Source organism: Colletotrichum lupini, chromosome 3 (genome assembly GCF_023278565.1).
Source record: "Colletotrichum lupini chromosome 3, complete sequence".
NCBI classification, from domain to species: domain Eukaryota; kingdom Fungi; phylum Ascomycota; class Sordariomycetes; order Glomerellales; family Glomerellaceae; genus Colletotrichum; species Colletotrichum lupini.
This window is the reverse complement of record NC_064676.1, coordinates 4,940,192-4,967,924: the sequence shown is the minus strand read 5'-3', so window position 1 is coordinate 4,967,924 and position 27,733 is coordinate 4,940,192. Positions and strand designations below refer to the sequence as shown.

Below are 27,733 nucleotides of genomic sequence, written 5' to 3'. Positions count from 1 at the left end.
ACGAGATCTTATAGCTACGCAGACATTGTGCTTGCTTTCTTGCTTCGCACCACCACAGCGCACGCCATTCATATATATCACTAACAGACCACTGTTATGACCACACCTACGAGATCGCAATTCTGATCGCTCGTCGACTTTCCCCCCCTCTATAAGTCAAACGCGGTCAATATGGTCGCCCCAGGTATCGGCGGCCTCGATACGCCGCGAACAAACATTGGCGATGCGACATATCTCAGCCGACAACCCGACTTCGACATGTCACAGGAGGTTTCTTTTCAGTCTCCTCCGACGAAAGACAACAACTTGGTGCAACAAATGCGCAACGGGCGCTCGGGAGGCATCAACCTTCGCACACCGCGGGGTCGCGGACCCTTTGCAGACCGAAAAAACCTACCTGCAGGCCTCGGAGGAGCAGAATTCACCCCTATGCTAAAGTCAGCTACGCGAAATAGCATCCGTCGAAGGTCTGGCAAGGAGAACGGCGCCGTGCCGAACACGCCCGCACTACTGAACAGAATCGACGAGGACATGACGCCAATTCCCAATATCGACACCTCCATGTACCAATCGCGGTCTTTCGTAGATCGCACACCACTCCCCGAAGTCGACAGCACGAGCACGGCATCTACACCGCTTGTAGTCTTGCCGCGACGCGACGGGAAAGGCCCTCTGCAGGACGGAAACCAGTTGTCGCTCCGGGAGCAGGAGAGCGTAATCGATAAAATCGAAAAGGAAAACTTCGGCCTGAAACTCAAGATTCACTTTCTCGAAGAGGCTTTGCGGAAGGCCGGTCCCGGCTTCAGCGAGGCCGCATTAAAGGAGAACACCGAGCTGAAGGTCGACAAAGTGACCATGACGAGGGAGCTTCACAAGTACAAGAAGCACCTGACATCGGCCGAGAAGGACCTTGAAAGCTACCGACAGCAGATGATGGAGTTACAAGAGAGGGCCAAGAAGAAGTACGCGGACCAGAAACAACTAGCTGAGATTGAGCGACTGCAACAGGCCTTGGAGGATAGAGAAGCTGATCTCGACGACATGCAGCGCCAATTGAGTCAGGGACAGAACGATCAAGGGCAGGTGGACAAGCTACAAGATGAGATTGGTGACCTAGAAGCAGAACTTCGCGAGAAGGAGCGCCTTCTAGGAGATCACGAAGATGAAATTGACGAGCTCAAGGCGAAGCTGGACAACGCGGAGGACAAGATGAAGGATGCGCAAAGACGAGTGATCGAGCTTGAGCAACAGGGACAGTCTAACGACGATTTGGAAGAAGCAAAAGACACTATCGACGACCTGGAAACCAATGTCCGTCGCTTGGAAGAGCAGGTCGAAGAGATGAAAGACAAGCTCAACCAGGCCATTGCAGACAAGGAGCAAGCAAAGGGTGACTTGGAAGAACTTCAAGAGGAGCTGGCGAACAAGTCTATTGCCACAAAGGGACTCTCGCGACAAAAGGAGGAGAAGCTCTTGCGCCTGCAAGCCGAGCTGGAGGAGTCCGACACGAGATTCGCCAATATCGAACAGCAGCTTTCTGAAACGATCAAGGAGAATGACGAACTCAAGAACGCTGCTAAGGAAGATCGCCGTGCCCGCGAAGCTTCTGAGCGCGACTACCAGTCACAGTTGGCCAGAATCGAACAGCAGCTCTCAGACGTAACGACAGAGAAAGAAAGCCTTAGGAATGCCGCGCACGAGGGCCGTCAAGAACGAGAATTCTCTGATCGCGAACGTCAGTCGCTGCTGGCTCAAGTGGAAGATCTGAAAAGGGATTTGGAGGCCAGGTTGGACGAGAAGAATCTGCTGCAAAGTCGTCACGAGGCGTTGACAGGCGAGTCTGACTCTCTACAACGAGATGTGGCGCGCCTTCAAAAGAACGTGGATGAATTGGAGGAGAGCCTCGCCCAAGAGCGGGACCACGCCCTCGAGATCGAAAGGGATATCCGCAGCCAATACAGAGACGAAATCGACAGGCTTAATGACGAGATCTCGGACCTCCAGGCTGAGATTCGGGAAAAGGACAACCTCTACGACAACGACAGCGAAAAATGGGAAACAGATCGCCAAACCCTCGACTCGGAGCGCAAACGGGCGGAAGAGAAGGCCTCGGGCTTGGAAAGGACGATTGCAGCACTGCGCGAGGCTGAAGGCAACCTATCGACAAAGGAATCAAGGTTACAGGAAGCACTAGAGAGCGAAGCTCAACGTCACAAGGACGAGAGAGCATCCCTCACAAGGCAAATCGAGGACCTTCAGCAAAATCTCGAGACACGGCAGTCTATGCTCAATGAGTTGCGGAATGAATTATCACAAGTGCAGGATGAACTCCGTCAAACCCAGCTAGACTATCAAGCGCAGAGCGAGAAAATCGAGGGGTTGGAGGATGAAGTGGAGGTCCTTCAAACGACTTTGGACGAGGAATCGGAACACTCTCGCGAGGAACTGGAAGCTGCAAGGAAAGAGTGCGACGCGCTGAAGCTGGAGCTTGATGAGGTACACCGTGGTACGGCCTCGTTCTCTCAAGAGCACGCTAGCAAGTCAAATCAAGCCATTGAACGACTCCGAGTCCAGCTTGACGAGGCCACATCACTCGTGTCGAAGCTGAACAAGGAGAAGGAAGCACTCCAGGACAGGCTGCAAACTCAAATCTCCGAGTCTACTGTGCAGGTGAATAGGGTGTCTCGCGAGAAGCAGACGCTGCAAGACCAACTTGCTAACCTCAACCTCGAAATGCACTCGTTACGCAGCTCACTGGCCGAAGCAAGGGCAGAGCGTGATGAGGTTGAGAGCGAAATGAAGCGCTTGCACCAGAACGGCGAGGAGACACTCCGTATCGATCGCGAGCGCTTGGACTTGAGGACGTCAAAGTTGAAGCTTGACAATGAGGTACGGAGACTCAAGGACGAGAACGCGGCTCTGGCGGAGCAAATGCAGAACGTCGAAAAGTCTCTCGAAGATGAGATCGAGAAGGCTGCAGAAGAGGAGGATCGCCTCAACCAGGAAATTCGTCAGCTTCAAGCCAAGTTGAGGGAGGTGTCTTCATCGGAAGGTCACGAATCAGTTGCCACACGACGCACAATACGAGAACTCGAACGGCGAATTAGAGACTACGAAGACCAGCTCGCGACGACCCAACAACTCCCCGCTAACATCGGTGAGGGTAACAGCGAGATGTCCATTATCCGCCGTGATCTCTCTACGGCACGACAGAAGGAGCGGGAGCTTCTCCAACGTGAGGCAGCCCACAAGGATGTTGTCAAGGGTCTCAAGAAGCAAATCGCAGACCTGGAGCGCAATGCCCACGATGCTGAGATGTCCCGCCTTATTACGTCCCCGGCATCCTCGAGTCCTTCAGCCAGGAAATCCGAAGTCACTGAGTTGCGCCATCAGCTTTCTACAGCACAGCAATCGATTCAGACGTTCAAGACCAAGGCTCGCGAGGCCGAACGCAAAGCATCTAAATTCGAGCAAGATGTCCAGACCCAGCTTGATGATCTGGAAGATCAGAAGCTTGCTTTAGAGCAGGCACTGGAGGATGTCCAGCGCGATGCCGACGAAGCTACCGTTCTCCACGAAAAGGCTCTCCGTCGTCTGAAGCAGAAGCTTGAGAAGGCAGAACAAGACAGGCAGCTTGTGGCCCACGGGCGTCACAACATCGAGAACATGTCGTCCTCCGAGAAGAGAGACCTTCAGGAGTTGCTCCGCAGAACGCAAAGCGAAGCAGACGCGCTCGAACACGACGTCATCCAGCAGCAGGAGACCATTGATGAGCTGACGGCCGCTGAGGGCTCGCTTCGTCGCAAGCTCGAGAGGGCGCGGGCGGAGCGCGCAGCGTACCGCCTGACCGCAGAGAAGCTGCAAAAGGACATCAGAGACCTCAAGGCACTGGCCGCAGCGGAGAAGAAGAACCCGCGGGCAGCCCGACTCGCCGCCGAGACGGACGAGAGAATGAGGCAGACGGACGAGGCACTCGAGACGGTCATCCGCGCCGCCGAGAACGCAGACGCGAAGCACACCAAGGAGCTCCGCGGCATGACGCTGCAGATGGAGTGGATGCAGGCGCGGTGGAAGCGTGAGGTCAGCATGCGCGCCGACGCGGCGTACGCAAAGAAGTTCTTGCAGCTGGAGCTCGACATTGCCAACGCATGGTATGTACCCTTGACTGCCTACTTCTTCTTTTCTTTAGTGGTCCGGATACTAACGTCAGAATCAGCAACAAGGCTCAGCTGCGTGAATTGGAGCAGATCCGCTGCGAGCTGCTCGGCAGCCGCCGGCCCCTTCCACCCTCATCCTCCTCGACAACGGCGCGGAAGCAAACGGCGTCTGGTCGACCGACGCTCAAGACGGTGGCGACGATGGCGCGTTTCATTGCCAGGATGCAGATCTCTGCGCGCGAATGGGCCAAGCACGAGGCCACGCGCCAGAAGCTGGCCGACTGCGTCGACGAGATGCGCAAGACCAAGAGGCGGCAGCAGCTCAAGGTCGTGCATGCCGACGACGTTGCGGCATGATAGGTTCTCGGTCACAGTCTCTCTCTGTCTTTCTCTCTATTCGGTCTCACCTAGCCTCGACTTGGAGGTCTAGCCAGATTACGTTACACCTCTATACCCCGGAATATGGTGTTCCCGAAGGGAAACTACGGTGGATGAATGGGATGGTGAATGGTGAATGGCGGTTCGGATATCTGCGAGAGTAACCCTCTCATCTGCGAAACGCCTTCCCCATTCATCACGTTGCAGCCGAGCTGAAGATGTCATGGCATCATCTCGGGTCCATCACACACACCCTTGCGCACATCCCATTCCATCCCCCTCCAATCCCGCTCTCACCTGCTTCCCTTATTCAGCAACGTCCGCATTTCGCATTTCGCATTTAGCATATGGTGTTCAGTCTTGTTCTTGTTTCTGCATAGCAGCAGCCGGTTGTGTTACAGTATTCCTGCCTAACTGTGTGACGGCACAAAAAAAAACCCTTGATGTTGCAGTGAAAGCGAGCGAGCGGGCACTCTCCTTTCCTCTTTTGGAGCTGATGATCGTCCACGTTTGGAAGATGGGATCTGCAAGCTAGCCCTAAAATGGGACGGAGGATTCACTGGGGGAGTGGGAGGAGAATGGAAAATCAGGACGATTATTGGTTCCCTGCTTGGCATACCTTATTTGCTGCTCATGTCCCCTCTTGTGGCGTATTGGGCGTCGAGCATTAAAACATTTGTTTTTTTCCCTTGAAGTTGCTTTATTGGTAGAATGACTGGGCGAAAGGGGACGGACGGACGGGATGGGAAAGGAGTTTTTGTCATATTTCACTTTGTTTGGGTCTCCGCAGTAGGACATGAATTTTCCAAACACGGCATTAGGTTGCATGATGAAGAAATTGGAAAAGGAGGCATAGGTACCTAAACAGATGCTTAATTCCCCTTCTTTCTAACGCACATTGCAACATTGCCGAATTCATCCCGTATCGAAGTGACGTGAATCAACTTTTATTTGATTTCCGGTTCGAAGAACTAGTCGAGTGAGGGTAGGTAGGTTTACTTGGCATCTTAACTATACGAGACGCGGGAAACGGCGTCGAGAGTGTGGCAGAAAAGACCTGCCTAAAAAACAAAACGAAACCACCCAAATGATACCCAAAACCCTCAATTTTCGCCATCCCACCGATTCCTTTTCCAATGATGACCTATGCCTACCCATGTCTAACTAACCCTGAGTATTTATGTTTCCAGGCCGAAGTAGGGCATTATGACATATACAAGGCGGACCGGCCGTTTGACACACAGGATTATGATTTACATGACGAACAAGAGGTTGGTATCTGCGATGATGTTAGACGTGGTAATAACACAGATGTTCATTCGCTTCTTCCGGGAGGCAACATACTGAGGGGGTGACTGCATGAGAGCTGCGGCTTCTGCGTGTAGCGACTCGCGAGCTCGTCACGGATACTGTTCAAGAGCTGTACGTAGCTCTGTTGTGGGTTCTTCTTCATGGCCGTGATGAAGGCCCATGACATGGCACCGGTAGCCTGGGAGGCAATTGTTGCATCGGCCCTGCGAGGTGAGATTAGCATAGATCCAGCTTGCATGAAAAATCGGCTTGATATCGTCTCGTTTCCACACTCGTAGACCGAGACAGATCCAACGTAACTCGTCGCTCTAGAAGCAAGCCGCAGCCGCAAGTAGGCCGCAACTTGCTCTAGAGCAATGAAAGAGTATCGTTGGCCTGGCGCAACATGTATAATGTAGAAACATGAAAAGAAAATATCCAGAAAGAGACTTGCGCGCCCAAAACTTTTCCGTTTTTGTGGCTTTCGCCTTTCACTCCCAGTCTCCAGAATTAGCCATCCCACCAGGAGAGGCGATACACGCAGGAACTCTTTGTAGAATCTCCATAGAATCCGTAAAGCGCAACGAAAACGAAAAGGGTATCATCAAAATAGAAAGAAGGGGGTAGCATACGAAGTTTGGTCATCTTTGCTTCCTGACAACATAATCACGTCAGCAGGCGACGTCTTCGTGGCCATGGTGCGTTGGTAGGCATCTTCGCCAGTCGTTGCCTTCTTAAAGAAACCCATGATGTTGCTTGCGACACCGCCCAGATCGCCCTGGCTGTATGACGAAATAGCACCGAGAAGGCCTTGGCCGGCCTCCTTGGCCAAATTGGGCTCCTTGAGGATACCCTGGGTCGAGTAGATGTAAGGGAGATCGAGCGCAGTACCCGAGTGACAAGAGTCGAAGATAGCAGTCAGTCTCACACCAGCTTGCAAAGGTTGAACCATGATTCTGTGCATCTCATCATCCGTAATATGACCGGTTTGGCGGAAGTCTACGGGGTAAATGACTTCATCGTATCCGTCAGGCTCATCGCCGTCGAGATCCTTTGTTTGACCACCATGCCCTGGAGGTGTTAGAGTCTAACTACATGGTGGAGTTGTCTTTCGCGACTTACCTGAGTAGTGGAAGAAGAGCGAGTCGTTGGGTCTCGCGTCTTTCACGAGCCAATGCATGGCTCTGAGGAGATTCTGTTTCGTAGGCTGGCTCATGGGATTTTGCTGGTCATCAGTGAGGATAACCATATCCTCCCTCTTATAACCAAAACGGTCGACGAGATATGCTGACATGTTCTTCACATCATTGATACAACCACGCAACTGACCGCGTTGACCGAAGTAGTTGATGCCAATCAGCAGCGCCTTTCTCCGTCCGGTACAATTGGAGTACTGGAAGTTGTAGTTACTTGGCGCGCCATGTCCAAATCTCTGCGGTTGTGAGGGCGGCGGTGGAGGAGCGTTATGGTTTCCGTGCATGTAGACATTCGAGTTCACGGTGGGTACACCTTCATAGCGATGGTTGTCAACTCTACAACGTCCGTTTTAAGCGCACAACTTCCAAACTCACCTGGACGGTTGTTGTAATTCGGTTGAGGCGGGGGCTGCTGATATCCACCATATTGTTGCGGAAGAGGGGGCTAGGCATTACATTAGTTGACGACACTTGGACAATGCTGGTAGTCACCCGTACCTGGTTGTAACCATAGGGTTGAGGGGACGGCTGTTGGTAGCCGTAGCCCGACCCAGCGGGAGGGTATCCATTGTATCCTTGCTGTGGAGGGCTTTTGCTCTTCATGTTAGTGACTGAGAGCGGGCACGCGAACAAAGATCGGAGTTCATACGGGTAATAGCCGCCCTGCGCGTATTGCTGCTGCGGCGGTGGGCCGCCTTGGTATCCTCCGTACTGGCCCGGGTATCCTGACATCTTGTTGAGACGGCGAGACTATTCTCAGACCCGATTTATGTGTATTTGATGACCCGAGGCCAACAAGCCGTGGTGGGAGGAGGTTCTAGCTCGACGAGATGGTCTTCGAAAAGGAGTGGGTTGACAGGGAAGATTTCGGGGACTGGATGTCTTTATAGATGCGCGACGAAGCTGAAGTACGGTTGTCGCGAGTTCAGAGAATAGTGAGGGGAAGCGAGGGGGTCGTGATTGAGGTGTAGGGACGGGATGAGAATGCGCGTGCTTAGGTCTCGAGACTAAGTTGGTGAGCACAAGAGCAGTGTCAGCCTTTCTCGAGCGCGAAACTGGTTGGAGGAGCGTGGACAAGCTTACCAGTGCCTTACGATATGAGGAGGAGGAGGGCTAGCTGAAGGGCCTATCTCAAAGCGGGAAAGGGATCCTGCAGCAAGGGTGGCTAAGAACCCTAGTTGACTCTTTTGATGGTTTGGAGCCGGCTTGTGAGACGGATTGGGGTAGAAGACGGCTTCGGCAGAGCTTTGGTAGGCGGAGGTACAGTTGGGTAGGTAGATTTGGGATGGACGATGATTCAGTAGCTGGGCGCAACAGAGGTGTGAGCTGGTGTGGCAGTAAAAAGAAATGACGGCGCGGATATGCAATACAGCCTCGAAAAGAAAGCGAGCTGAGGTGATGGGAGAAGGAGAAAATGGAGGTGAACGGAGTGTTCGGGTTGGAGGAGCGAAGAAATGTGAGGAATGTAGAATGTGCTGGAGTATCGGTCAGGTAAGGTAGGAGCAGGGTGCCTCAAGGCTCAAGATGCGCCGCGGCGTTGCGGCGCTGCGGCGTGGGTGTGTGGTGGAGGGGTTCGAGCTAAGGTTGTCGGCACGCACCAGGTCCACTGTCCAGCACCTTCACCCTTTCCTGGCTGGGCTGAATGTGTTTTGGGCCTTTGGCGGGGAGGGGGGTGCCGAGGGAAGAAACAATCTAACCACACAACATACCTTACCTATCTTAGCTTATAGGTACACTACAAAGTATCACACTCACTGCAACTCGGTAGGTACCTATTGAGGCACCGTCAAGAGCACGACTTAACAAGCACGAGACCAAGTATGAGATCAAGGTAGTAAAGTGGAAAGAGATTCGCAAAGTGGAGGTAGATGATGAGTGTAGGGCTAACAAGACTACGTAATGTTGGATCAGTCGTCGTAGGCGCCGAGGAAAGCAACGGCATGTGGCAGGCCGGGCACCATAGCGATTGGACTTTGACGGAAGAAACGGCAGAGACGGCCTCAAAGCCCAAGTTCCCAAGAGTCTTTTGCTAGCGGAGGTGGATCCGAGTACCTCACAATCCGCCCACCTCTCACTGCAGTGCAGTGCATGGGAGCATCTGATGTGTTTGATGGTGTTTTTTTTTTGTATGCATTAGCTAAGCAAGCATGACCGGGGCAGGGTCTGCACCTAAGGGTAGTCTGCACCGGAGATGCTCTTGCACTTGGGGAAAAAACGCAGGGCAGGTGGCAGGTGCGCAGGCAATCAGCCACGAGCACGGGCCATACCAAGGCCGTTCCCAGCCCGGTGAGAACCGAGAAATGGGGCACAGTTGACAGCGCTAGTCCCTTTTTAGGGCTTGTATGTAAACAGCACTTGCTGCGATGCCACCATGTCACCATGTGATGGATGTCGCGCCCATCGTCCCTACCTACCTTACCTTGGTACCTTACCGTTCCTACCGTCCCTGACCTGGGTGACTGGGGCTCGGTGCCACCGCTCCTGCCCTGCCCTTCTCCTGCGGCTTGCCATGCATACCGAGTACGTAGCATACCTTACGCAGTACGGCAGTAGTACTTCGTACGGAATATTGCGTGCAACCTTCGGACTTTTCTCTGCATCTTCGTCATTGCCATAGTCGGGTGTTCACCAAGGAATACGGTGCAAGGGACCTCCAGATTGGCACACTCGGACTGCAAATCTTGTTGCCCATTGCCCTCCAAGGTTTCGCATTCCTCTCTCCGAGTCTTCACTCTTCAGCCTACTCGCCAATCCAAGACAACCCTTGCACTATCTTCAGCCGCAATCATTCTCAACTCGATATGTGACTTGGGGAAACGGAATCTTAGGTTACCTACTTCATTCCCCGAGACGTCTCGGCAGCGGTCACCAAAACGGAACCGCACCAAAGCAAAGCATGTTCAATATGGGAACGAACCGCAAACTAACCACCTACCGCCTCGCCCTCCCTCCCTTACACAGTTGACCCTAGCCCACAGGGGCACCAAGCAATACCGTCATCCAGCTTCACCTCCACCCTCTACCTATGCGTCACTCCCGCCCATCCCAGGACCCAAGCAGTCGCTCTAGACTCTGAATACACTAGGTACTCGATCTTGATCCATCATCCACGGCCCTGGCGCTGCTGTGCTCGTCTCCACCCGACCAAGATGGTCCCGCTGAACTCTCTGCCCCGGTCAAGCTGAGACTTGACGCCAAAGTTGACCGCCCTACGCCGATCCAGCAGGGCTATGCCGCGCTACCTACCTCCAACGGCACACTTAGACGCCATATCGCGTCAGTCGAACCAAACGTTGAGTCGTTTGCTCGGTGCTGAAAGCGCCTCGCGATAGTACCACAGCTCGGACTGCATTAGAGTCGGCTGCCTCCGCGCGGTAAACCCATCCACTTCGCTTCGCTTCGAAACCCCAGCTGTGCTGAGCCGCTTGGTCAATATGTCATGTTGTCGCTGTCGGCTTTCCGACGTTAGCACCGTTGCGCCAGCCCGGCCATCATCCCATGGACTAGTGTCGCTACTCAATCGGATGCTACATGGCTCCATTTTCAACGGCAGTCTCCTGGCTGGCATTGGGCTCATTACCAATTTGACGGTCGTGGCAAATGGTCCAACCAGAAGTCATGGGCAACATAAGCCCAGGATTCATGGGCAATTGAGCTTTCCAACGTTTCCGCAGATCGATATCGGCACCCTGGTCGTCCCAGGCCATCCGTCCCATCTCCAACCTCGTTACGGAGCATGCGCCGAACTCAAAGCTGTCTTGCCAACCTCAAAGCCACTGACTGACCCGAGCCCGGTGATGTCATACCTGGCCGACTGCACGCAACATCGACCCTCCGTCTCGTTGAGTTCTGGGTGACAGCAGTCTTCTAGCTTGAGCTCTAGTGAAAGCGCGCCGTCAATAGTGACGGACGCGCTGTTCATGTCGTACGAGGGGATTCCCGTCTCTCGTTCGAACCGTTTTGGTGCACAGTCCCAGCGAAACAGCGCCAATGAGAAATCGGAACGCGACGTCTGTGGTTGATAGGAGCTCAAGTACGCACTCGTTTATTCCCCGATCTCAATCTGGTAAGCTTACGGGATTGCCGATCACTGTGGCGTTCCTGACGGACAGGGGCCGCGTCGATTTCTGACGAATCATCACCTTTTGCATTTTTCCCTCTTACCCCTGGTACCTAGCATTTGGGGTCCAGAAGCGACACCATCATACCGGCATCTGCCCGAGACCCCAACTGACTGGTCTTAGACAACTTCATCCGGACGGGTCACATCTCACAGTATGTGCTTTATTCGTAGGTGCATGTCTTTGACACCTCACCGCACAAGAAGTATGCAGACGGTATATGCAGCCTCCATTCCGCCAAAGGGGTTTCGATTCCAAGCCGTCCAACGACTCGGGAAGGTAATTTCGACCTCTGGCGGCCTGCAAGACCTGTCTATCCAAGTCCAAAATGAGGTAGTCCGGCAACGTGGAGAGGAAGCATACGACCGTGTCTCTGAGCAGACCAAAGCTAAACACCACCCCCGGGAACGTGGCTGAAATCGATTGGACACCAAGTTGTCGACTTACGAGAGACGTGGCTATGGGCTAAAAGTTCAACGTTCGGCTGGCGCATAGCATTCTACCAAGCCTCGTGGGCATCTTGTCCCACGCCTCTGGTGCTTGGCTGCATGGCGCCGTCGTCCCGGGACATTCATCCTTACCATCGGGGCCAATGGACATCAAACTAAGACCGAGATGCACCGCACGCATCGTGACCTTGTGGCATCTTCCGTCACCACTAGACACGGTGGGCTTCTGCCGCCCAAGAGTGTGGTTAGCCGACCTTAAGGTTGATACACCAGCATATCACAGGTCTCAGGTTCACGTTTTCCCACATTTTGATCTCGATTTAGGGTAAATGGGCCATCATCGCCTGCAAAAGATGATTTTTCTCGAATTTCGTCCGGAACCAGGTCTCGGAGAAATCAGATCAAGCGGGCCTCATCGCCTAGTCTGGCGGTTTCTTCACTCTGCTCCTTACTTCTGGGGCGGTCTCATTCATGATCCATCATCCTGCTAGCAGTGTCTTCGGCTCAGCTCAACGGATCCCGATGCCCGATTTAGCTGCGGTGATGTCTAAACTCGTGGTCTCTACAATCTTGAGGCTTTTCAGCTTTCGTATCCGAATGCCACTTCCGTCGAAACCAGCCCACCGGCTTCATTGCTTTAGTCAACCGCCAAGTCAAAGCCTTTCAGGCGCAGGGAGCTCAATAACACGATGCTATAAGCTCGATCAATCGATGGGATACGACATCCAAATATGCAAGTGTTGAACGGTTCCCGGTGGCGCTGCCGCGATGGCCCTAGTTTGCAGTGGAAGCCCGCGAGACAGACGTTTCGTAACCATTTCTCCTAACTGAGCGGGGTGGACCGCCTGCAGTAGCATGTCTTTGATGAACACACCAGATTGTCACATACTTGGGTTGCCATTCCAATGCATTCTAGACTCCCAGTGTCGAAAGGGAACGTTGATTGGCCAGAAATTGGATGCAATATGTAGGGGATCGCCCTGTCGACATACCGTCGACATCTGCATTCTCAGGCTTGAGGCCTTGGGACTTTTACGTTTACGCACTGCTCCTCGAGTGATCAAGTTGCATGGAGCACGTGCCACCTTCATCGTGATGTGTTGTATAGCTTCACCTGTAGCACTTCCTCTTAGATCATGAGATGCAGTGCTGCACGAGGCGGGGAGCGTGGTTGTAGAGATATTTTTTCCATGGGAAACACCGTAGAAACGCTCTATGTGCTGCAGTACTCCTGGGTAGACGGGACTGCTCTAGTTTGGGGAAGTAATTGATATTCTCGTCAAGTCGGTTTCATGACACAGTTCTCAGCGAACATCTTGGGGCAATACTGTGAGCAAACAAGCTCCGACATCTTCATCATCGCCTCAATGGTACATCGAGACACCGGGCTTATCTCAAGGTCTAGTCATCAAACCAACCCTAAACGCTATTTTGTTGTAGCCTCTCAAGGTGCATTATTCAAAAACTACTTATTATACCGACGGCCTGAACATGGTCAGCCCAGATGACCGAGGAAACTCCAATGGTGCATGAACCTTGCCTATCACAGACCAGAAAGCCAAGCCAATGATTTTGGCTTGGGAGGAGGAATGGCAGATTAGCTTCATCCCATGTCTCTCTCTCACTCACTCACTCTGATGGAAAAGAAATTCAAAAGTCGAAATTGGGAAACTGGTTTCAGTACGTGAGGATCGTGAGAGATAAAGTCGAAGGGATGATCTAGCCACTCCAGAAGGGAAGATAGCCTGGTTCCCAAAGACGTTGAACAACCTCGGTGCCCTGATGGCCATGTTACATATATACCGTCTCTTTGAAGGGCTGGCGATGGGGTACAATTCTGCTGCTGCTAAGAAGACTTTTCGCTCAGGGCATGGGATCATGACTTTGTCAGGTTAGCTTGAGTTGAAGATATACCCACTGCCAGTCGACACGCACAGCGACAATGGGTTTGTATAGCTAATACAACAGCCGTATATGGAAAGATGACACACAATGGGGAGGATAAAGCTCAATATAATTTGGTCTTTTGACATTGTCAGCCATCTATCAAGCTTGGCCATGCCCAGAAATGTAAAAATGTTCTTCCTTCTCACCCTCTCATTATCGCCACTCTCCAACTTCATCCAACATGCTTCTCCCCCTTCTTGTCCCATCTCAAGCATCGACCATCTTGACATCCTCCTCCGTCTTCTTCACTTCCACCGCCGCCTCCTCCTCCTCAGGCTTTCTCATCAGCCAGCCCATGAGCGACCAAACAAGCTTCATAGCCTCAAGCCGCTCCTCGAGCACGAAGAAATCATACCACGGGCTCCGGCGTGCCTCAACCTGTCCCCAGCTCCTGCGGACATCATCGTCGCCGCCCGTCTGCTCGGCCGCGCCCTCGAGCACCTCGAGAAGCCGTTCCGGCACGCGCACGCGCAGGACGCTAATGTGGTGGAACAGCGAGCTAATCACGTAGACGTCGTCGTACCCGACGCCCTTGACTTTTCCAATGGCCTCGTAGCGCGTCTTGCGGTCCCAGCTGGCCGAGGGCGGGCGGACCATGCGATAGTTGTCGTAGATGGACATGTTCTTGCGCGGCTTCTTGGCGGCGGGCTGGCCCCTCTCTCCGGAGCCGGAGGTAGCAGCCCCGGCAGCAGAGGCGGCGTCGTCCTTGTCGCCCTGGATGGCGTCCCGTTCGACCTCACGCCCAATGGGCCCGCCGGACCCGCCGCCCCAGCGCGGCTTCGTCGTCCACCACGCGCCGTCGCCAAACTTCTTCTCCGTCTTGCCCTCACGCGCCCGGTGCTGGGCCGTGAGAAGAGCGGCAACGAGCTCGCGGGCCAGGTCAATGACCTCTTCGTTCTCTTTATCAAACGAGATGCTCGCGCGCGCCGAGACGGCGGCGAGGGGCCCCTCTACGATGCCCTGCCGGGCCGCTTCGCGCGTGCGAGGGGTCCGGAAGATGAAGGTGCATCCGGAGGCGAAGTATGACGTCCTCGGGGTAGCGGCGGCGGCGGCTGCTTGCTGGTGCTTGGAGAGCTGCGTTTGCGACGAAGGCGCGGGCCCGCTGGTGATATGCAGACGGGGTTCTGTCCGGGGAGCCGAGACGTTGCAGCCGAAATCATATGCTACAAGCTTGAGGAAGGCTGTTAACAAGCTCTGGCGGTACTCGCCTGGCATCGACGAGCCGGTCGAGGTGCGGAAGATGCGAGGTCGTTCCGGGGTCTTTGGGTTGTCCCGCTCGGTCTTGTCGCCGTCGACGGTGACATCCTTGGCCTCTTGCGCCTCCTCGGTATGCACATAGGGGTTCGTGGGGTCATCCCAATACGTAGTGAAGGCCTCTAGGCACCTAAAGAACTCGTATGAGTTGCCTAGGCGTGCCTGCTGCTGCCCCTTGGGCGCGGGGATGCGCCTCACGGTACGGAACGCATCCTCATTTGAGTGAGATAGCTCACGCTGACGGTCGAGAAAGGTCTGGCAGCCGGGCGACTGAACGCCATTGTTCAGAACCACTCGGGTTTCCGCGTTCTTCTCACGTGCCTCCTCAGGGGAGAGCTTGCCCCAGCCTTCAAAGTCGGGCAGGTAAGCGGAATCGGGAATGAGATCCGCTGTGGGAGCATCCGGGATGAGGTGTACCCCCAAAGCGTCGAAAATGGCGGTGTTGATGTCTCCGGGGCGATAGATGTCCTGCAGGACCGATGTCAATGGCTTCTTCTGGCTCGCCGGCGTCGTCGACGGAGCATCCAGCTGAGGCCGGCTCTGTGGCAGAGTGACTGGCGTTGGAGGTGGGATATCTTTCGGGTCGATCTTGACTGCGGTGGGCAGATTTGCTAGCAAGCTATTGTTAGGATGACATACTTGATGAACACTCGAGAGTATCCGAGTGCCGCAATAGCCCTAGCAGTCCCAAGATGTGTAAGAGGCTCCCGTTTAAACTATTGGCTGAACACTGAGAAATGAAAGTTGCCGGGTGAGACGAAATTCGGGCGACAGAAAGCGGACGCCGGCCGAGACCAGCCAGGCGACCCCGCGAACGGACCGCCAAGGAAGCGGTGCCAAAGAATGGAGGTAGATCAAGCGCGGAAGGGATGGGCTCCCGTTGCAGGATCACGACAGATAGCGGCATTGACGGCTTCTGTGTTTTAAGGTTGGAGTAGGATAAGCCGTGAAGGCATTGATGGAGGGTACGGTAGGATAATGTTACTTGTGAAGAAGAGGATGATGCAGAGGCAAGACGCTGCAGAGGGAACGATGAAGTAGAATGGGGGTGAGGGAGAAACGGATGACAACTTGCGCTCAGCAACGAATAGGGGCGCCATCGCACAATAGACGTCTGGGAAAGGCGCCAAAAAGGTCACAAAGCATTGTCATTTTCGTCTTATTCAGAAAAAGGTAGATGAGATAATGACCGACACTGGCTGCACTCAATGAAATTGTAAACTCACCCAGGGCGGGATATGTGCCAAACATATTGGCGTGAAAGATCAAAGCTAAAATTTCCGATAGTGTTTTTTCGAGATGGCACGACTTTTTTGCTATGATTTCCCAGCAGATAGAACGTGTGATGTGAGATGAGGCGACGGGAGGGTAGGTAGAGGAAACAGGACGGGGAAAGTGCGGTGGTCCGGCCGGCGATAGCACTAGGTAAAAGCGGTGGGGTCTTTTTGAGTAGGTAATAAGGTAAGGTACGGGTATACGCGACGTCGAGCGGGGTCGAAGCCTTGGTTTGCTTCGTTGGAGATACCGTTGCACAATGCAGAGCAATGTACGGATATTCAGTGCCTGTTGACAAGGTTTTGATATTTTACTGATTTGACGCCAATCAACCCTTCAGGAGCGCTGTCCAGTCGGCAAAGTCAAAAGATGACAGGTGCTGCATACGAGTAAAGAGGAAACATGTACACATTCCGACCCAGGTAGCTGGGAGGAAAAAGAAGAAGATAGTGGGACTTGGATGGTGTACACAGTAGAGTATAGGAGGCCGGATGGTGAGGGGAAAGGGGACACACACAAACACCCACATACGGACGAGGAAGGGAAGGAGAGGAATCCAGAGCTCAGGAGAGCGCGCAGGGCACGCAGAGAAAGGAACAAGAAACGCAGTTGGTAGAGCATTCACGCAGGCCCCCGTTACCTGCCTGGTCAGTCTTAAGTCAATGGGGCACCTCAAGCACGAGACCCCTGGCGACGGAACTGTACTGCGAGAGCACCGCCAGATAGATCCGCATTGAATGGGAAACACACTCCAACAACGGACAACTTTGCATTCAATGGTCCGCCAAGCTCTCGCTTCAAACGGCGTCTGCCCAGATGCTGGGTACCTCCTCTTTCTTTCGCCCACCGCACCTTGCCTTTAGCGGCAAATTCGTACCATTTGCTGGAGCCTGCTTCTTGCTTGTTGGAACCACAACGGAGAACACACGACCCCACAACCCACAACGTATAAGTGCAACCAAATGCAGCGTTTCTGCAGGACTGCAGCTCTGCGGGCTCCATCTCCTGGGGCCTGCGCCATATCCCATAGGTCAATTGGCGCATTTCGTCTGTGTTGGTTTGGTCTTGTTCTTCGACCCTGGGACCTAATCACTACGTATACAGATCAACCAAAGGCTGTGATTTGATGTCGTGCGAGGCGATTGGAAGGCAACAATGGCGCGAGAGGGGATTGTGATTGAGGGGCCCTGTCTAAGGGCCTTCTTCTTCGGGTTTGAGCTCCATTGAGAAGTTAGGAATGCAGATGCACAAGAGCCGAGTGTGGGAGATAGCCTTCAAGTTCCAACAGTGCCGGGCAACCCGAAGCTGAGGACACAGTCAATCTCTCCATCTTGGCCGGTTGGGCCCGATTCTTTTCATGGCGGCATTCCGGTCCATGTTTCCGCGAGGAGCTCATCGACAACGGCGGGGGGCTGCCATTACCGAAATCCTGCTTAGTCACCAGCGGGATCGGAGAAACATGGCGGGACAACCTAGTGCGTGGGGCCCCCACCGACGGGACGGTATTCAACGCTCCGGGACCTGGAGCCCGGCCGCTCCGCCGCATGGTGGACCCGGCTTGATGCCATTATCCGAACAAGGACAAGACAGATCCCGACGTCATGCATTCCGCTACACGCTAGCCGCCTTATCAATTTGTTTTGTCTTGGCGTGAGGGCATGCCGTACGTATGCTGTGTAGAGGCCATGAACATTTGTAGAAGTCCGGGCATGGAGTGAAAGTGTAGCTACCGTTCCTCTGTTATGCATGCTGAACAGAGAACGACGTCTGCCTCTTCCCTTCCTGTATGGGTATTGCCGGGCGGCCACTTTTGCGCGGACTTCGTCAGACTGTGGCCGTAAAGGGAGGATGGTGGTGTAGCCTCAACCAGATCAACATCCATCAGTCGGGAACATCTCAGTCAACATAGGCTACAAAATGCCCCGAAGCTGTGGTGTCTTCCTGTCCCGACCGTCCGGTGCGGGCTCCCGTGTTTCGGGGGCTGCTCTAGCGTGCAGAGCGGAGCGCCGCGACGTGAGACACCATCAACCCCAAGACAGAACTCGCGCCGAGAAGCCATTTTCCCCTCTGTCCTCCCCTCCTCCTCCCCCTCCCCCCGCCTTTCTTATGCTAAATGCACCTTCAGGCTTCTTTCTTTCATTTGGTTTCAAAGATTTCCCGCGCGCCCAACACTGGACCTGCGATCTGGGCAAACCCAGTGAAGGGGGAAGGGGGGGGGGGGGGGGGGCATATGGATAGATGGGGACCATCAATTCAACACCTCATGCTATTGCTCCTCTGTTCTTTCTATCTGGGTCCCTTCATTATGCCTAAACGGCTCATTGGGTTGGAAGTTAATACCCAACATTAAGCTTACTCTCGAGCCATTTACCTGCACATCATATCAGTGACACTAGCAACCTACTGCGATCTCCGGCCAATGTCCCAACAATACCATGAGAACCTGGGTAATGGAGATAATGGGGTTTGAAGGTTCAGCGAGACTCACACACGAACACGAGAGCACTGTCACTGTCACTGTCAATGTCTGCATACGTACGCATACTTCGTTTCGGCCTACTGCAGCCAAGGGGGTGTGGGAGGAAGCAGAAAAACCAGTGCAAATCTGCACAGCCCCTTTCTCCCTTCCCCTCCAAAGCCCAAGACTGGTGAACCCGTCCTCGGGGATTGATTGGCTTTTCACGTTGTCACTCGTTCGTTCGTCCTGTCTTTTCCCCGTATAGTCAGTTGAACTAGCACGGGGACTTCTTGACTGCTGCTGTCGGCCAGCCCGTCATGTAAGAAATCCATCTGACCTTTTTCTACGACAGTAGTGTCGAACATATGTCGAACTAGTCCCACCATCCGTGGGAACCAATCGCTTTCAAGACACCGCGAAGTAAGCAGTTCTCGTGAGAATCCGACGACGTGTCTCTGTCTCTGTCCAAGACGTCGTCCTGAGTCTCTTGTGTCCGGGCCCTTGAGATATGGAGTCGCAACTTCTAACCTTCGCTACAGACGACACACCTGCAATGTGAACTACTGACGGGGTTTTGACGTCGCCCCTGCAAGAAAATGTTTGTGGTCGTCGAGTTTCACTCCTTTCTCGGTTTTATGGTTGTTCATCATTTGTTTGATGATCCGGGGATCTAGTACAGGAGGCAAAACACAACAAACACGTTATGAAGTGCACTGCAAAAAAGCGCCTCCAATATTGGGTAATGGCTACGGAGTAATGTCTCGTCATATGGGGTGTTAGGGTAGGGGGGGCCAGCACGGAGGGTGAGGAAGCTCGGCCTGTGTTTGAGCCGGCCGGGGTCGTCTTCTCTCTCTTGGAGTCAGCTCATGAGTCTTGATCTTCTCTTTAAGCTTGGTGCCACTCTATTAAGCCCTATGCCCTGTTCCTCCTCCGCTGATATGCATCATCGGAAGTGAAGATCCCCCTCTTCATTAACTTTACAAAGTTTGCATTGACCATGTCAGGAGGATTGACAGCCCGAACATGATCGGCCACTTTTATGGATTCAAGATCTTGGGATAACTGTCAAACGTAAAAAGAATTCCTCACAGAACGGGCGCAACACACCCAAGAATCTGAGCCTTGCGACGTCGAGTGGCAAAATCGGCACTATGTACTCGGTGTGCGCGAAAGCGGCCGTGAGGTATTTGGGCTGTGCTGTGCAGCCTGTGCTGGTGAGCACGTTTGGAAAAGGTTGTGCACATTCTCTCATGTCGATATCCGAGACGTCGCCAACTCGACGACACCTCGTACATGGCAGTACATAGAGGGAACAACTTTATCCGTTTCCCGGTTGCTGCTTGGAAAGTTGGGGCAAAACGGCGCGCAAAATATCTGTACACTAACACGGGTCACAGTCAGACACTTTGCCATGTTTTCCTAGGGGATACCCGTGTCAATTCAATGATCGACCGACTAGCCCCTGGGGTGTTTGACGTCTCGGTCGCTAGTGACCACCCCCGTGCAGCGTGCCTCCCCAGTGGGCAGGCCGTAGCCGGGTGCAATTGCGGGCAAGACGGGCCAAGACCATGAAAAGAGTGAAAAGAGTCTCTTGGAAACGGCTTGCGGGGTGGTCTTCGCTTTCGTGGACCAGTCTGGGAAGAGCCTGCGGGACTGCCATCTCAAGCGTCCACTTTGGGTGGTTATGCCACGAGGTCATGGGGACCAGGGGGCTTGCTTGCAACATGTGGACATGACAGACTTAATTCACCTGTGACCATAGACCTTGAGAAGCCAGTCAAGACTGAGCAATGGTGCGGTCTTGGCGGACATGATGATGAGGAGTAGAAATTGTAGATGGCAAAGGGTCCTGAGTCTGAGAGGGTTCAGTCGTGCTCTGATAGTCCAAGTGCACAAAAGACCGAGCAGAGAGTCCCTTCAGACCTCTGTCTGCCTGTGACATCCATGCTCGCAATATGAGGTGAATCGATCAAAGTCGGGGTTTGGCCGAAGGAGGGACGGAATTTGGAGTTTGGTTGAAAGGGCCTTTGCAAGAGACGGCCAACCACGACATGAGGATGGGAGTGGTAGAGGTGTGGTAATATGTCCGCAGTTCGGTCGAAGCGTATCTAGACGACGACGACGACGACAATGATTACGACTCCGCTTCTCTTGAAGCGACTCAATGAGGCGATGCGTCGTGCATGGTGTTTCTTGTTTCCTGCGGGCTGGTGGGCACAGGAGCGTTGGATGGTGTCTCATGCAGCCGAAAAGGGAGCGAGTTGCAACTGGGAGCCTCGGAACCAGTGAGAAGGAGCAGGAGTCGCGAATGCCACGGCAGGCCTTCTCCGGATGTGCACGACAGGCGAGAAGGGCGGGCCACTGCCCTGGGCCAGGCCAGCGGTGAGTGCGGGCCGCATATTTGTTTGAGAGATCATGGTCGAGAGGGCGTACGGAGTAGGGTAGACTGGATTCTATTTACAGACGGCTTTTTGACGCTGACGAGGGGGAAACTTTCGGAGAATGAGGAATGAGGGGCCAACCGCGCAGTGGGCGAGGGGGAAAGCCAAGAATGTTCCGAAGCAGCGTTGTGCGGCGTGCCGGGGTAGAGAAGTTTCGCGATGACTTCTTGGTGGTATCCGCAGGCAGGAGAAATAAACTCGAGATAGATTAATTAAATGGAGGGGTTTGAAGACGCACGCACCTGATCTGGTCTGACTTGCCCGTTGCTGTTGCCCACCCATGATTCATCTACACGTGTATTCGTTTACGTATGTGGGTTCTTGGTGTACCTAGGCATCCGTACGCAGTAACGGGTACTTTGGATACGCAGGTACGTCAGACATAGCCCAAGTATCTCGAGTTTATTGCGCATATATTGCGTGTATGTCTGGTGGTGATGTTCTGCCGCTTCTGGTGCATGACGCCAGATGGACGAGCATGGACGTTGAAGAGCTCAGTGTTGCTGGAGACGGAGAAGTATCGTTCCGACTCTTGTTCGAAATGCAACAGTCCATAAACAAAAAGGAAGGTTCGTCGGGTTACACCCGAACAATGGCGAGAAGGACTCGCTGGCATTCGAAGTGTGCAGCAGATGGATCATGGAATTCGACAGAGCATGGAAAGTGCCAATGCCACCCCGGCAAGACGTGGAGTGTTCCCTTTCCCAGTCGGGTGCGCTGCGACTGCAACGGGAAGGCCCCATACACCACAGGGCATCTGCCACCAAGATGTCTTGCAGTTGCGGCGTTTCCAAGGCAGGCGCGCAGTTGGCCGGTTCGGCGCCACAGACGAGACTTATGCAGGGGTAACGGCCGGTACGTAGATACGTACTGACAATAGGTACTTACCTACCTAGGTAGTGACCACCCCGTACCATCATCAACCAAGGTGAGAACTACCGGTAAGCTTGTCATTTGTAGCGCAAGTCGACAAATGGTTCTGGCATGTCTGGCATGAGATTTCAAGTGAAGCAAGGAAAACGAGGTGTGGAGGGGCCGCCAACCAACGTGTTTAGCGTTAGACTGTCACAGGCAAGCCGCAGACCGCAGACCGCAAAGGAACGGTGGACGGTGAACCCAACCACCAGTCCAATGAAGAATGTAGAGTCGAGAGCTTATTGTCCATACATTTTCCATACAATCTTCTACTTGCTCTCTACACACAGGAACACCGCAAAAGAGAATACCTTTCCTGAATCCCTGGTGCTCTGGCACTCTCTACACAGTAAAGTCGTTGGACAGGAACTTGTAGGTCGGTAGTGATTACTAGTGTGCTGCGTCGTGAGGCTGGGGACCCCTGGTCTGGAACGTGCCTGGGGTTGCTTGGAGGCGGGTTCTCGTGCTTCAGGTGTGTTACAGACAGGGGGTCGCCGTTTTTGGACTGGACACTCCATCTCTTCCTCTTCCTCCTCCTCCCTCTTTCCCAGTCCCATTCCTGTCGCTGCTTCACCCTTCACAGCCGTTATTGGACAACGTTCACGTATCTGTTTCTCTCTGTCTCTCTGTCTCTCAAGGTCAGACCCCATCCCTGCAGCATCGGTTCCCATCTTGATGCGCCTACGCTTCCACTCTTATCATGATTCGTCCATCAATACCCGGGTCCCAGCGCTGCAGCAACTACGTCCTGTCACTCTCTTCCCAAAGGAACCTTCTCAGACACGGCCACCAATGCCCGTTGGATCAATCCCGCGATGCGCCCGAGAAAGAGACGTGTGTGTGAGACTGTGAGAGGAGAGATCCATCAAACATTGATCAATCCTTCCATGCTGCGCTGCGACAGACACCATCAATGCCCGTGCTTTGCTGCTGCTGCTGCTGCTGCTGCTGCTGCCGCTGCTGTCGCCGCCGCTTCCTTTCCTGTTATGAGAAAGAAAGAGAGTCCGTTCCACGAGTCGGTTCAAGTCGAGTCAAACAACCAACTTGAGGGAGGCTGCCTCTGGAATCGTACTAGTGTACGGATGGATACCAAAGGCCAAGGCCAAGGACGCAAAGCCATCTTTCAAGTTCCTGATCTTGCGAGCTTGCGGCATGCCTTGCATTTGCAGCTGGAGCGGCTGCAGACTTGCATGCCCGTCCTCGGCGCCCTGTCATGGGTTTAGTACCTTACTTGGGTTTGGTGACTTTGGTTTGGCCTGGTCTGGAGTCTGTTCTGGTCTAGTTCTGCCTCTGGTCCAGTCATGGTCTAGGGTCTGTCACTTTGGTCGTCCTCGATTAGAGTAAGGAGACGTACCCGAAGTAACGCTGTCGCTCGGCGCCTACCGCTCTTTTTCTTCCTCCTCCTCCTCCTCCTCCTTCTCCTCTCTGTATGGAGTTTTTCATTGTGAAGTACGGATAGCCTGTACGGTCCACGGATAACCCTACTCCCTCAAGACTCAACGGTGCTCACCTCCCCCGGTTGATGGGATACACTTCGGTCCTCAATACCACAGTACACACGCCTGTGGTCCATGCTATATCATGTAACACGCAAGTGCCTGCTTGCATGTTGCAAACCGGTGCCCGTCTCTGTTTGTGAGAGGTCCAGAAAGAGGTGTGTGTGGTCCCTGTCCCGCACGATCGGAGAGACATCCCGCGAGCCTCAGTCAAGACTCAGACCCTGCCGTACCAGTCCAAACCGGTCCATACCAAACTACTCCCGACCAGGCCCTGGCTGGTCCTCTCTTAGTCTTCCCTACCATACCTAACCATAACCTTGCCCGACCATACCTTACCCTGCCATACCCTCCTTTAGTCTCTTACACTCCCTTTACCCCGATCACCCTCCTCGTCTTCTTCCTTACCACCACCACCACCTTCGATTCGCTTCGTGACACCCTTCTCACGCCTTTTTCGACTTTTCATCTTCTTCGTCTCCCAACTAGCTTGGTGATTGCTTCTTTTCTATTCTCAGCGTCTTGTTTATTCGCTTCGATACCGAGAACGACTACTTCGACGACATTGACGACTTGGATCTTCGACGACACAGTCTCACCCTTGAGATTGTCTGCGCGCAGTGTTCCTTGCTTACACGTGTATTCGTCCACGGAAGAACTCACTTTCTCACGGCTCTCACGCCGTTTATGCTTCAGAAGGAACCGGTTCCTAATGAGCTTTTGCGAATCGACCTAGATGGCCGGCTAGGCTTCTCCTAGTATCAGTCTATTTTCTTCAAACCCGACTCGGGGTCCTTGTTCGATTCTCGGAACCATTCAGTTTTTTGCGACTGGAATCGCAACATATTGCAGCAATGTCGAGTCCAAATCGGAACGCGAACCTCCCGGATGGGGCTTTCATCACGACTTTCAATGGCAAGAGGTGTACGGCGAGGCCGAGGAATGGGAATAAGTCAAAGTCGAACAACCAGCAACGTGCCTCGACGAGTACGTCTCACTCGACATCGACAACACACTCGACGACGCGATCGACACCCCCTCCGCAAGTGAGCTCGTCACCGCCTCCGCCTCCAGCAGTTGCAACGCTCGCTCCTGCTCCTCCGCCGCCGCCTCCTCCACCACCGCAAACAACACCACCGCCGCCGCCACCACCACCAGCTGTTTTGACCACTAGTTCAGCGAGTACGACGAGCTCCTCATTACCTCCTCCTCCCCCTCCCCCTCCCCCTCCTCCAGTAGTGAACACCCCATCTTCAAATCCACTGCCTCTACAGCAGACACAAGCGCCGCCTGCTCCAGTCGTATCGAGTCCTCCTCCACCTCCGCCGCCGCCGCCGGTTCCAGCAGTATCAACGTCTTCTTCTTCTCAGCCTCCAATCGTTGACGCTGAACCGCCGGCGACGATTCCTACTTTCCAAAACATTCCCGCTATTCCTGCGCAGAGTTCTCCTCCTACTCCCGCCCAGATCTTCCCCCCCGCCTCATCTTTTTCTTCTTCCTCTTCAATACCTGCCCCAGTCGTGTTGCCACCTGTTCCAGTAACCAGCCAGACTGATGCCAACGCAGTCCCAACACCAACTCCTTCTCAAGCGCCCCCCGCTTTTTTCAGCAATATCAGCCCATCACCCTCACCCACGAGCAGCGCAGGAGCAGGCGCTGGGGCTATTGCGCCTTCGCCGCCCCTGAACCCGGGTACTGCCGCAGGCGAGGCAGGAACAGGGAACGATGCTCCTACGACCAGTCAAGCTCCTGCTTCGAGCAGCAGATCTGGGGGCGTGGCAACCCCTGTTGTGATTGCTTCGAGTGTTGTTGGTGCTGTGGCGGTAATTGGCTTGCTGGGGTTCCTGCTTTGGTTCTGGCGGAAGAGGTTGCTGAAGAAGCGTCGGAGCACGCTTCTTACTCCGTTGTCCACGGATCCCAGCTTCAGGGAAAAGTCGTCATATGTCATTGACAGAGGATCTTTGGGCCCAACACCGCGCTCAGCCAAGCTCAAGGCCGCGCTTGGCTACAACTTTCAGAGATTCCGCGGCCAGTTCGGTGGATTGGTCTCACGCAACCGGGATAGCGGCTCGACAAATGACCGCGCTCAGTTTATGAATATCTCCCAGCACAGCCGAAACAGCTCATCTCTATCAAACCATGGTGGACCACGAGACGTCGTTACCACAAAGGATCGGGTCAAGGACTGGTGGGAACGGTTGACGGCGGATATGAAATTCAATTGGCGACTCCGCGGCGACAGGAATGTCGAAAAGGACCCATTCGCCTCAGCTCGCAACATGAGCGAGAGGAAAGCGGCCGCGCCAGGACAACCCGACTTCTTGACGCTTTTGGGTATGGACGACAGGGAGGTTGAACGGGAAGCTCAGAGGCGGCGAGTGAGCCGGAACCAAGGCAGCGCCGGCTCCGCCGATCACTTCCTCGGTGGCCTGGGACTGAACTTCGACAACGCTTCCGCCGACCCCTTTTCTGATATCAACGCGTTACCTCATAACTCGGCCAAGCCGGCACCACTCGCCGTGGCCAACCCGGGCAATGGCAATGGCAACAATCCCTTCTCTGATGCCAATGCCATTTCGGCACCCGCGGCCGCAAGAAAACCGTCATCAACGTATGTCGCTGATGTACGCCGGTCAAGAGGAACCTCCGTCGGCGGTACCACAACCAGGCCGCCAAGCGGCTCAACCTACTCTCCGCGCCTGGACTCCATGTACCGAGACTCGATGCAGAGCGTGGAGAGCTTCGCAACGAGGCGGAACAAGTTCCGATCCGATCCGTTTGATCTGGAAAGACCTGAGCTACTGGGCAGCAGTCTCGGTAGCAGTAGCGGTGGCCGGTTGACGCAGGCCAGCAGCAATTACAGCCAGGTCGGCGGAGGCGCACCGCGCGTACCCGGCAACGCTCACACGCGCGCGGACAGCTTCAGCTCAAAGTATAGCAGTGGTGTGAGCATGGACGGCTGGAGTGATCCAGGGCCAGATGTCGGGCCTTCAAGCGGACCTGGCTATCGCAACGAGGGCGCCGAGAGCCCGGTTGCAGGGTACCGGGCCGGAGAGCAGAAGAAGAATGTCGTGAGGAGGCCCAGTGGAGGAAGCCAGAACAGCGTTGGCAAGGCGTTGTAAGGGGAGGGGGATTTCTTTATCATGTATTACCAAAACACATCTTTCACTACTTGTACAAACGTTGGAGATGAGGAGGGTTGAGAGGGGTTGGGTAAACCACCATGTGAAGGGAACGATTTCACGCGATATGGGTAGGGGCATTTGAGGAACAGCCACGGCTGGTGATATGGTTGATATGGATATGAGAGAGATTGAGATGAGAGGGTATGATGAAGGATACCGCCCAAAAAATGAAGGGACCCTTTTATTTTCATTTGGGGACCGACTGTGGTGTATTTGGTGTTTTGGAGGAGACAGATCACAACACCCGTGTTCATGTCTTCTGAGCATCCTTTTTTTTCTTCTTTTTTCCTGTTCTCTTCCCTTCTCACGAAGCAAAAGTCAAAACTTCTTGGCCATGAGACACCCCATACTCATTCCCGGCTTCCCTGCCCAGCTTCTTATGAGCGGGTTGCGACGGCCGGGGGAGGAGCAGCACAAAGCCTGTTCCACTGTAATGGTTTGTTAGATGAATCCTACAAAGTGAAAACTTACCCCGTTGAAATATGTCCGTATAAAACGGCCATCCGCAACATGATTTGCTGTGACATGACTGATGCCTGAATTGTTCGTTATCCTTCGAAATATGGTCACAGTAAGGAATCAGCAATGCCTGCGTGTACTCTGTGCCCATTCCATCCAGTAATGCTAGGGTAAAACGACATGAATGGCTGCGACTTGTACGTAACCGGAGACGAGACCGGCCGTCCGGGCGCCCGGCCGGGGGTGGCCGGCAGGAAAAAGAAGCATGAATTTGGGATGCAAGTGGGCTTGTACGTACCGTACCGCCTTACCTTAGGTAATGGACCTATCTTACCTGTATTTAGGTAGGTAGTCTGAATATTACGGATACTGATAAGGAACAATTCGGTCCCGTGATGAACAGCTGGCATGAAGTGGCGCCGGCAGCTGCGCTGTTGGTCGCGAACCCCTGTCGAATCACACCACTTGCACTTCCCGTCCCGGGACATCTGTCATAGTTACGTACCTTGCCGTCTGAATGTCTGCCAGGTCAGGTAATACACAGCTAATGCGTGGTTGGTGTTGTGGGTGGTGCTGACACATGGCAAGAAAGCAGCCAAAGTCAAGGAACAAGACGTAAAAGCAACCTCGCTGTGCATTGGGTAGGATTAGTTGCGTACTCCCTTAGGTAGTCCAGAGAGGTCAAACACCTAATTACCCCTCATTCGGCGGC

The 27,733-nt window shown here is 53.9% G+C and overlaps 10 protein-coding genes across 10 annotated transcripts; 2 read left to right on the top strand and 8 right to left on the bottom strand.

The window, feature by feature from the left end:
* Positions 1 to 171: 171 nt before the first annotated feature.
* Positions 172 to 4,514, top strand: CLUP02_06234 (microtubule associated protein; the record flags this gene model as incomplete). The annotated part of the gene is made up of 2 exons (XM_049285234.1): positions 172 to 4,151; positions 4,217 to 4,514. The coding sequence occupies 2 exons, from the start codon at positions 172 to 174 to the stop codon at positions 4,512 to 4,514; spliced, it is 4,278 nt and encodes a 1,425-aa protein (XP_049142377.1).
* Positions 4,515 to 4,731: 217 nt separating this feature from the next.
* On the bottom strand, positions 4,732 to 5,363 carry CLUP02_06233 (uncharacterized protein; the record flags this gene model as incomplete). The annotated part of the gene is made up of 4 exons (XM_049285233.1): positions 4,732 to 4,747; positions 4,833 to 4,907; positions 4,964 to 5,028; positions 5,085 to 5,363. 4 exons carry the CDS (start codon positions 5,361 to 5,363, stop codon positions 4,732 to 4,734), a joined length of 435 nt encoding a protein of 144 aa, XP_049142376.1.
* Positions 5,364 to 5,788: 425 nt separating this feature from the next.
* CLUP02_06232 (caspase domain-containing protein) lies at positions 5,789 to 7,753 on the bottom strand (the record flags this gene model as incomplete). The annotated part of the gene is made up of 7 exons (XM_049285232.1): positions 5,789 to 5,814; positions 5,880 to 6,049; positions 6,119 to 6,385; positions 6,458 to 6,896; positions 6,948 to 7,334; positions 7,397 to 7,466; positions 7,520 to 7,753. 7 exons carry the CDS (start codon positions 7,751 to 7,753, stop codon positions 5,789 to 5,791), a joined length of 1,593 nt encoding a protein of 530 aa, XP_049142375.1.
* Positions 7,754 to 7,905: 152 nt separating this feature from the next.
* On the bottom strand, positions 7,906 to 9,111 carry CLUP02_06231 (uncharacterized protein; the record flags this gene model as incomplete). Its single annotated transcript, XM_049285231.1, has 7 exons — positions 7,906 to 8,028; positions 8,105 to 8,134; positions 8,195 to 8,325; positions 8,392 to 8,532; positions 8,620 to 8,713; positions 8,832 to 9,050; positions 9,097 to 9,111. The coding sequence occupies 7 exons, from the start codon at positions 9,109 to 9,111 to the stop codon at positions 7,906 to 7,908; spliced, it is 753 nt and encodes a 250-aa protein (XP_049142374.1).
* Positions 9,112 to 10,748: 1,637 nt separating this feature from the next.
* Positions 10,749 to 11,172, bottom strand: CLUP02_06230 (uncharacterized protein; the record flags this gene model as incomplete). Its single annotated transcript, XM_049285230.1, has 2 exons — positions 10,749 to 11,033; positions 11,098 to 11,172. The coding sequence occupies 2 exons, from the start codon at positions 11,170 to 11,172 to the stop codon at positions 10,749 to 10,751; spliced, it is 360 nt and encodes a 119-aa protein (XP_049142373.1).
* A 2,573-nt stretch (positions 11,173 to 13,745) lies between these two features.
* Positions 13,746 to 16,043, bottom strand: CLUP02_06229 (uncharacterized protein; the record flags this gene model as incomplete). The annotated part of the gene is made up of 3 exons (XM_049285229.1): positions 13,746 to 15,411; positions 15,762 to 15,906; positions 16,019 to 16,043. The coding sequence occupies 3 exons, from the start codon at positions 16,041 to 16,043 to the stop codon at positions 13,746 to 13,748; spliced, it is 1,836 nt and encodes a 611-aa protein (XP_049142372.1).
* A 696-nt stretch (positions 16,044 to 16,739) lies between these two features.
* On the bottom strand, positions 16,740 to 17,111 carry CLUP02_06228 (uncharacterized protein; the record flags this gene model as incomplete). Its single annotated transcript, XM_049285228.1, has 1 exon — positions 16,740 to 17,111. The coding sequence occupies one exon, from the start codon at positions 17,109 to 17,111 to the stop codon at positions 16,740 to 16,742; it is 372 nt and encodes a 123-aa protein (XP_049142371.1).
* Positions 17,112 to 19,610: 2,499 nt separating this feature from the next.
* On the bottom strand, positions 19,611 to 19,820 carry CLUP02_06227 (uncharacterized protein; the record flags this gene model as incomplete). Its single annotated transcript, XM_049285227.1, has 1 exon — positions 19,611 to 19,820. One exon carries the CDS (start codon positions 19,818 to 19,820, stop codon positions 19,611 to 19,613), a length of 210 nt encoding a protein of 69 aa, XP_049142370.1.
* A 3,092-nt stretch (positions 19,821 to 22,912) lies between these two features.
* On the bottom strand, positions 22,913 to 23,316 carry CLUP02_06226 (uncharacterized protein; the record flags this gene model as incomplete). Its single annotated transcript, XM_049285226.1, has 2 exons — positions 22,913 to 23,089; positions 23,236 to 23,316. Coding segments are annotated over 2 exons (258 nt in total), but the record flags the coding sequence as incomplete, so codon positions are not given.
* Positions 23,317 to 24,231: 915 nt separating this feature from the next.
* CLUP02_06225 (uncharacterized protein) lies at positions 24,232 to 26,499 on the top strand (the record flags this gene model as incomplete). The annotated part of the gene is made up of 1 exon (XM_049285225.1): positions 24,232 to 26,499. The coding sequence occupies one exon, from the start codon at positions 24,232 to 24,234 to the stop codon at positions 26,497 to 26,499; it is 2,268 nt and encodes a 755-aa protein (XP_049142368.1).
* Between the last annotated feature and the right edge of the window lie 1,234 nt (positions 26,500 to 27,733).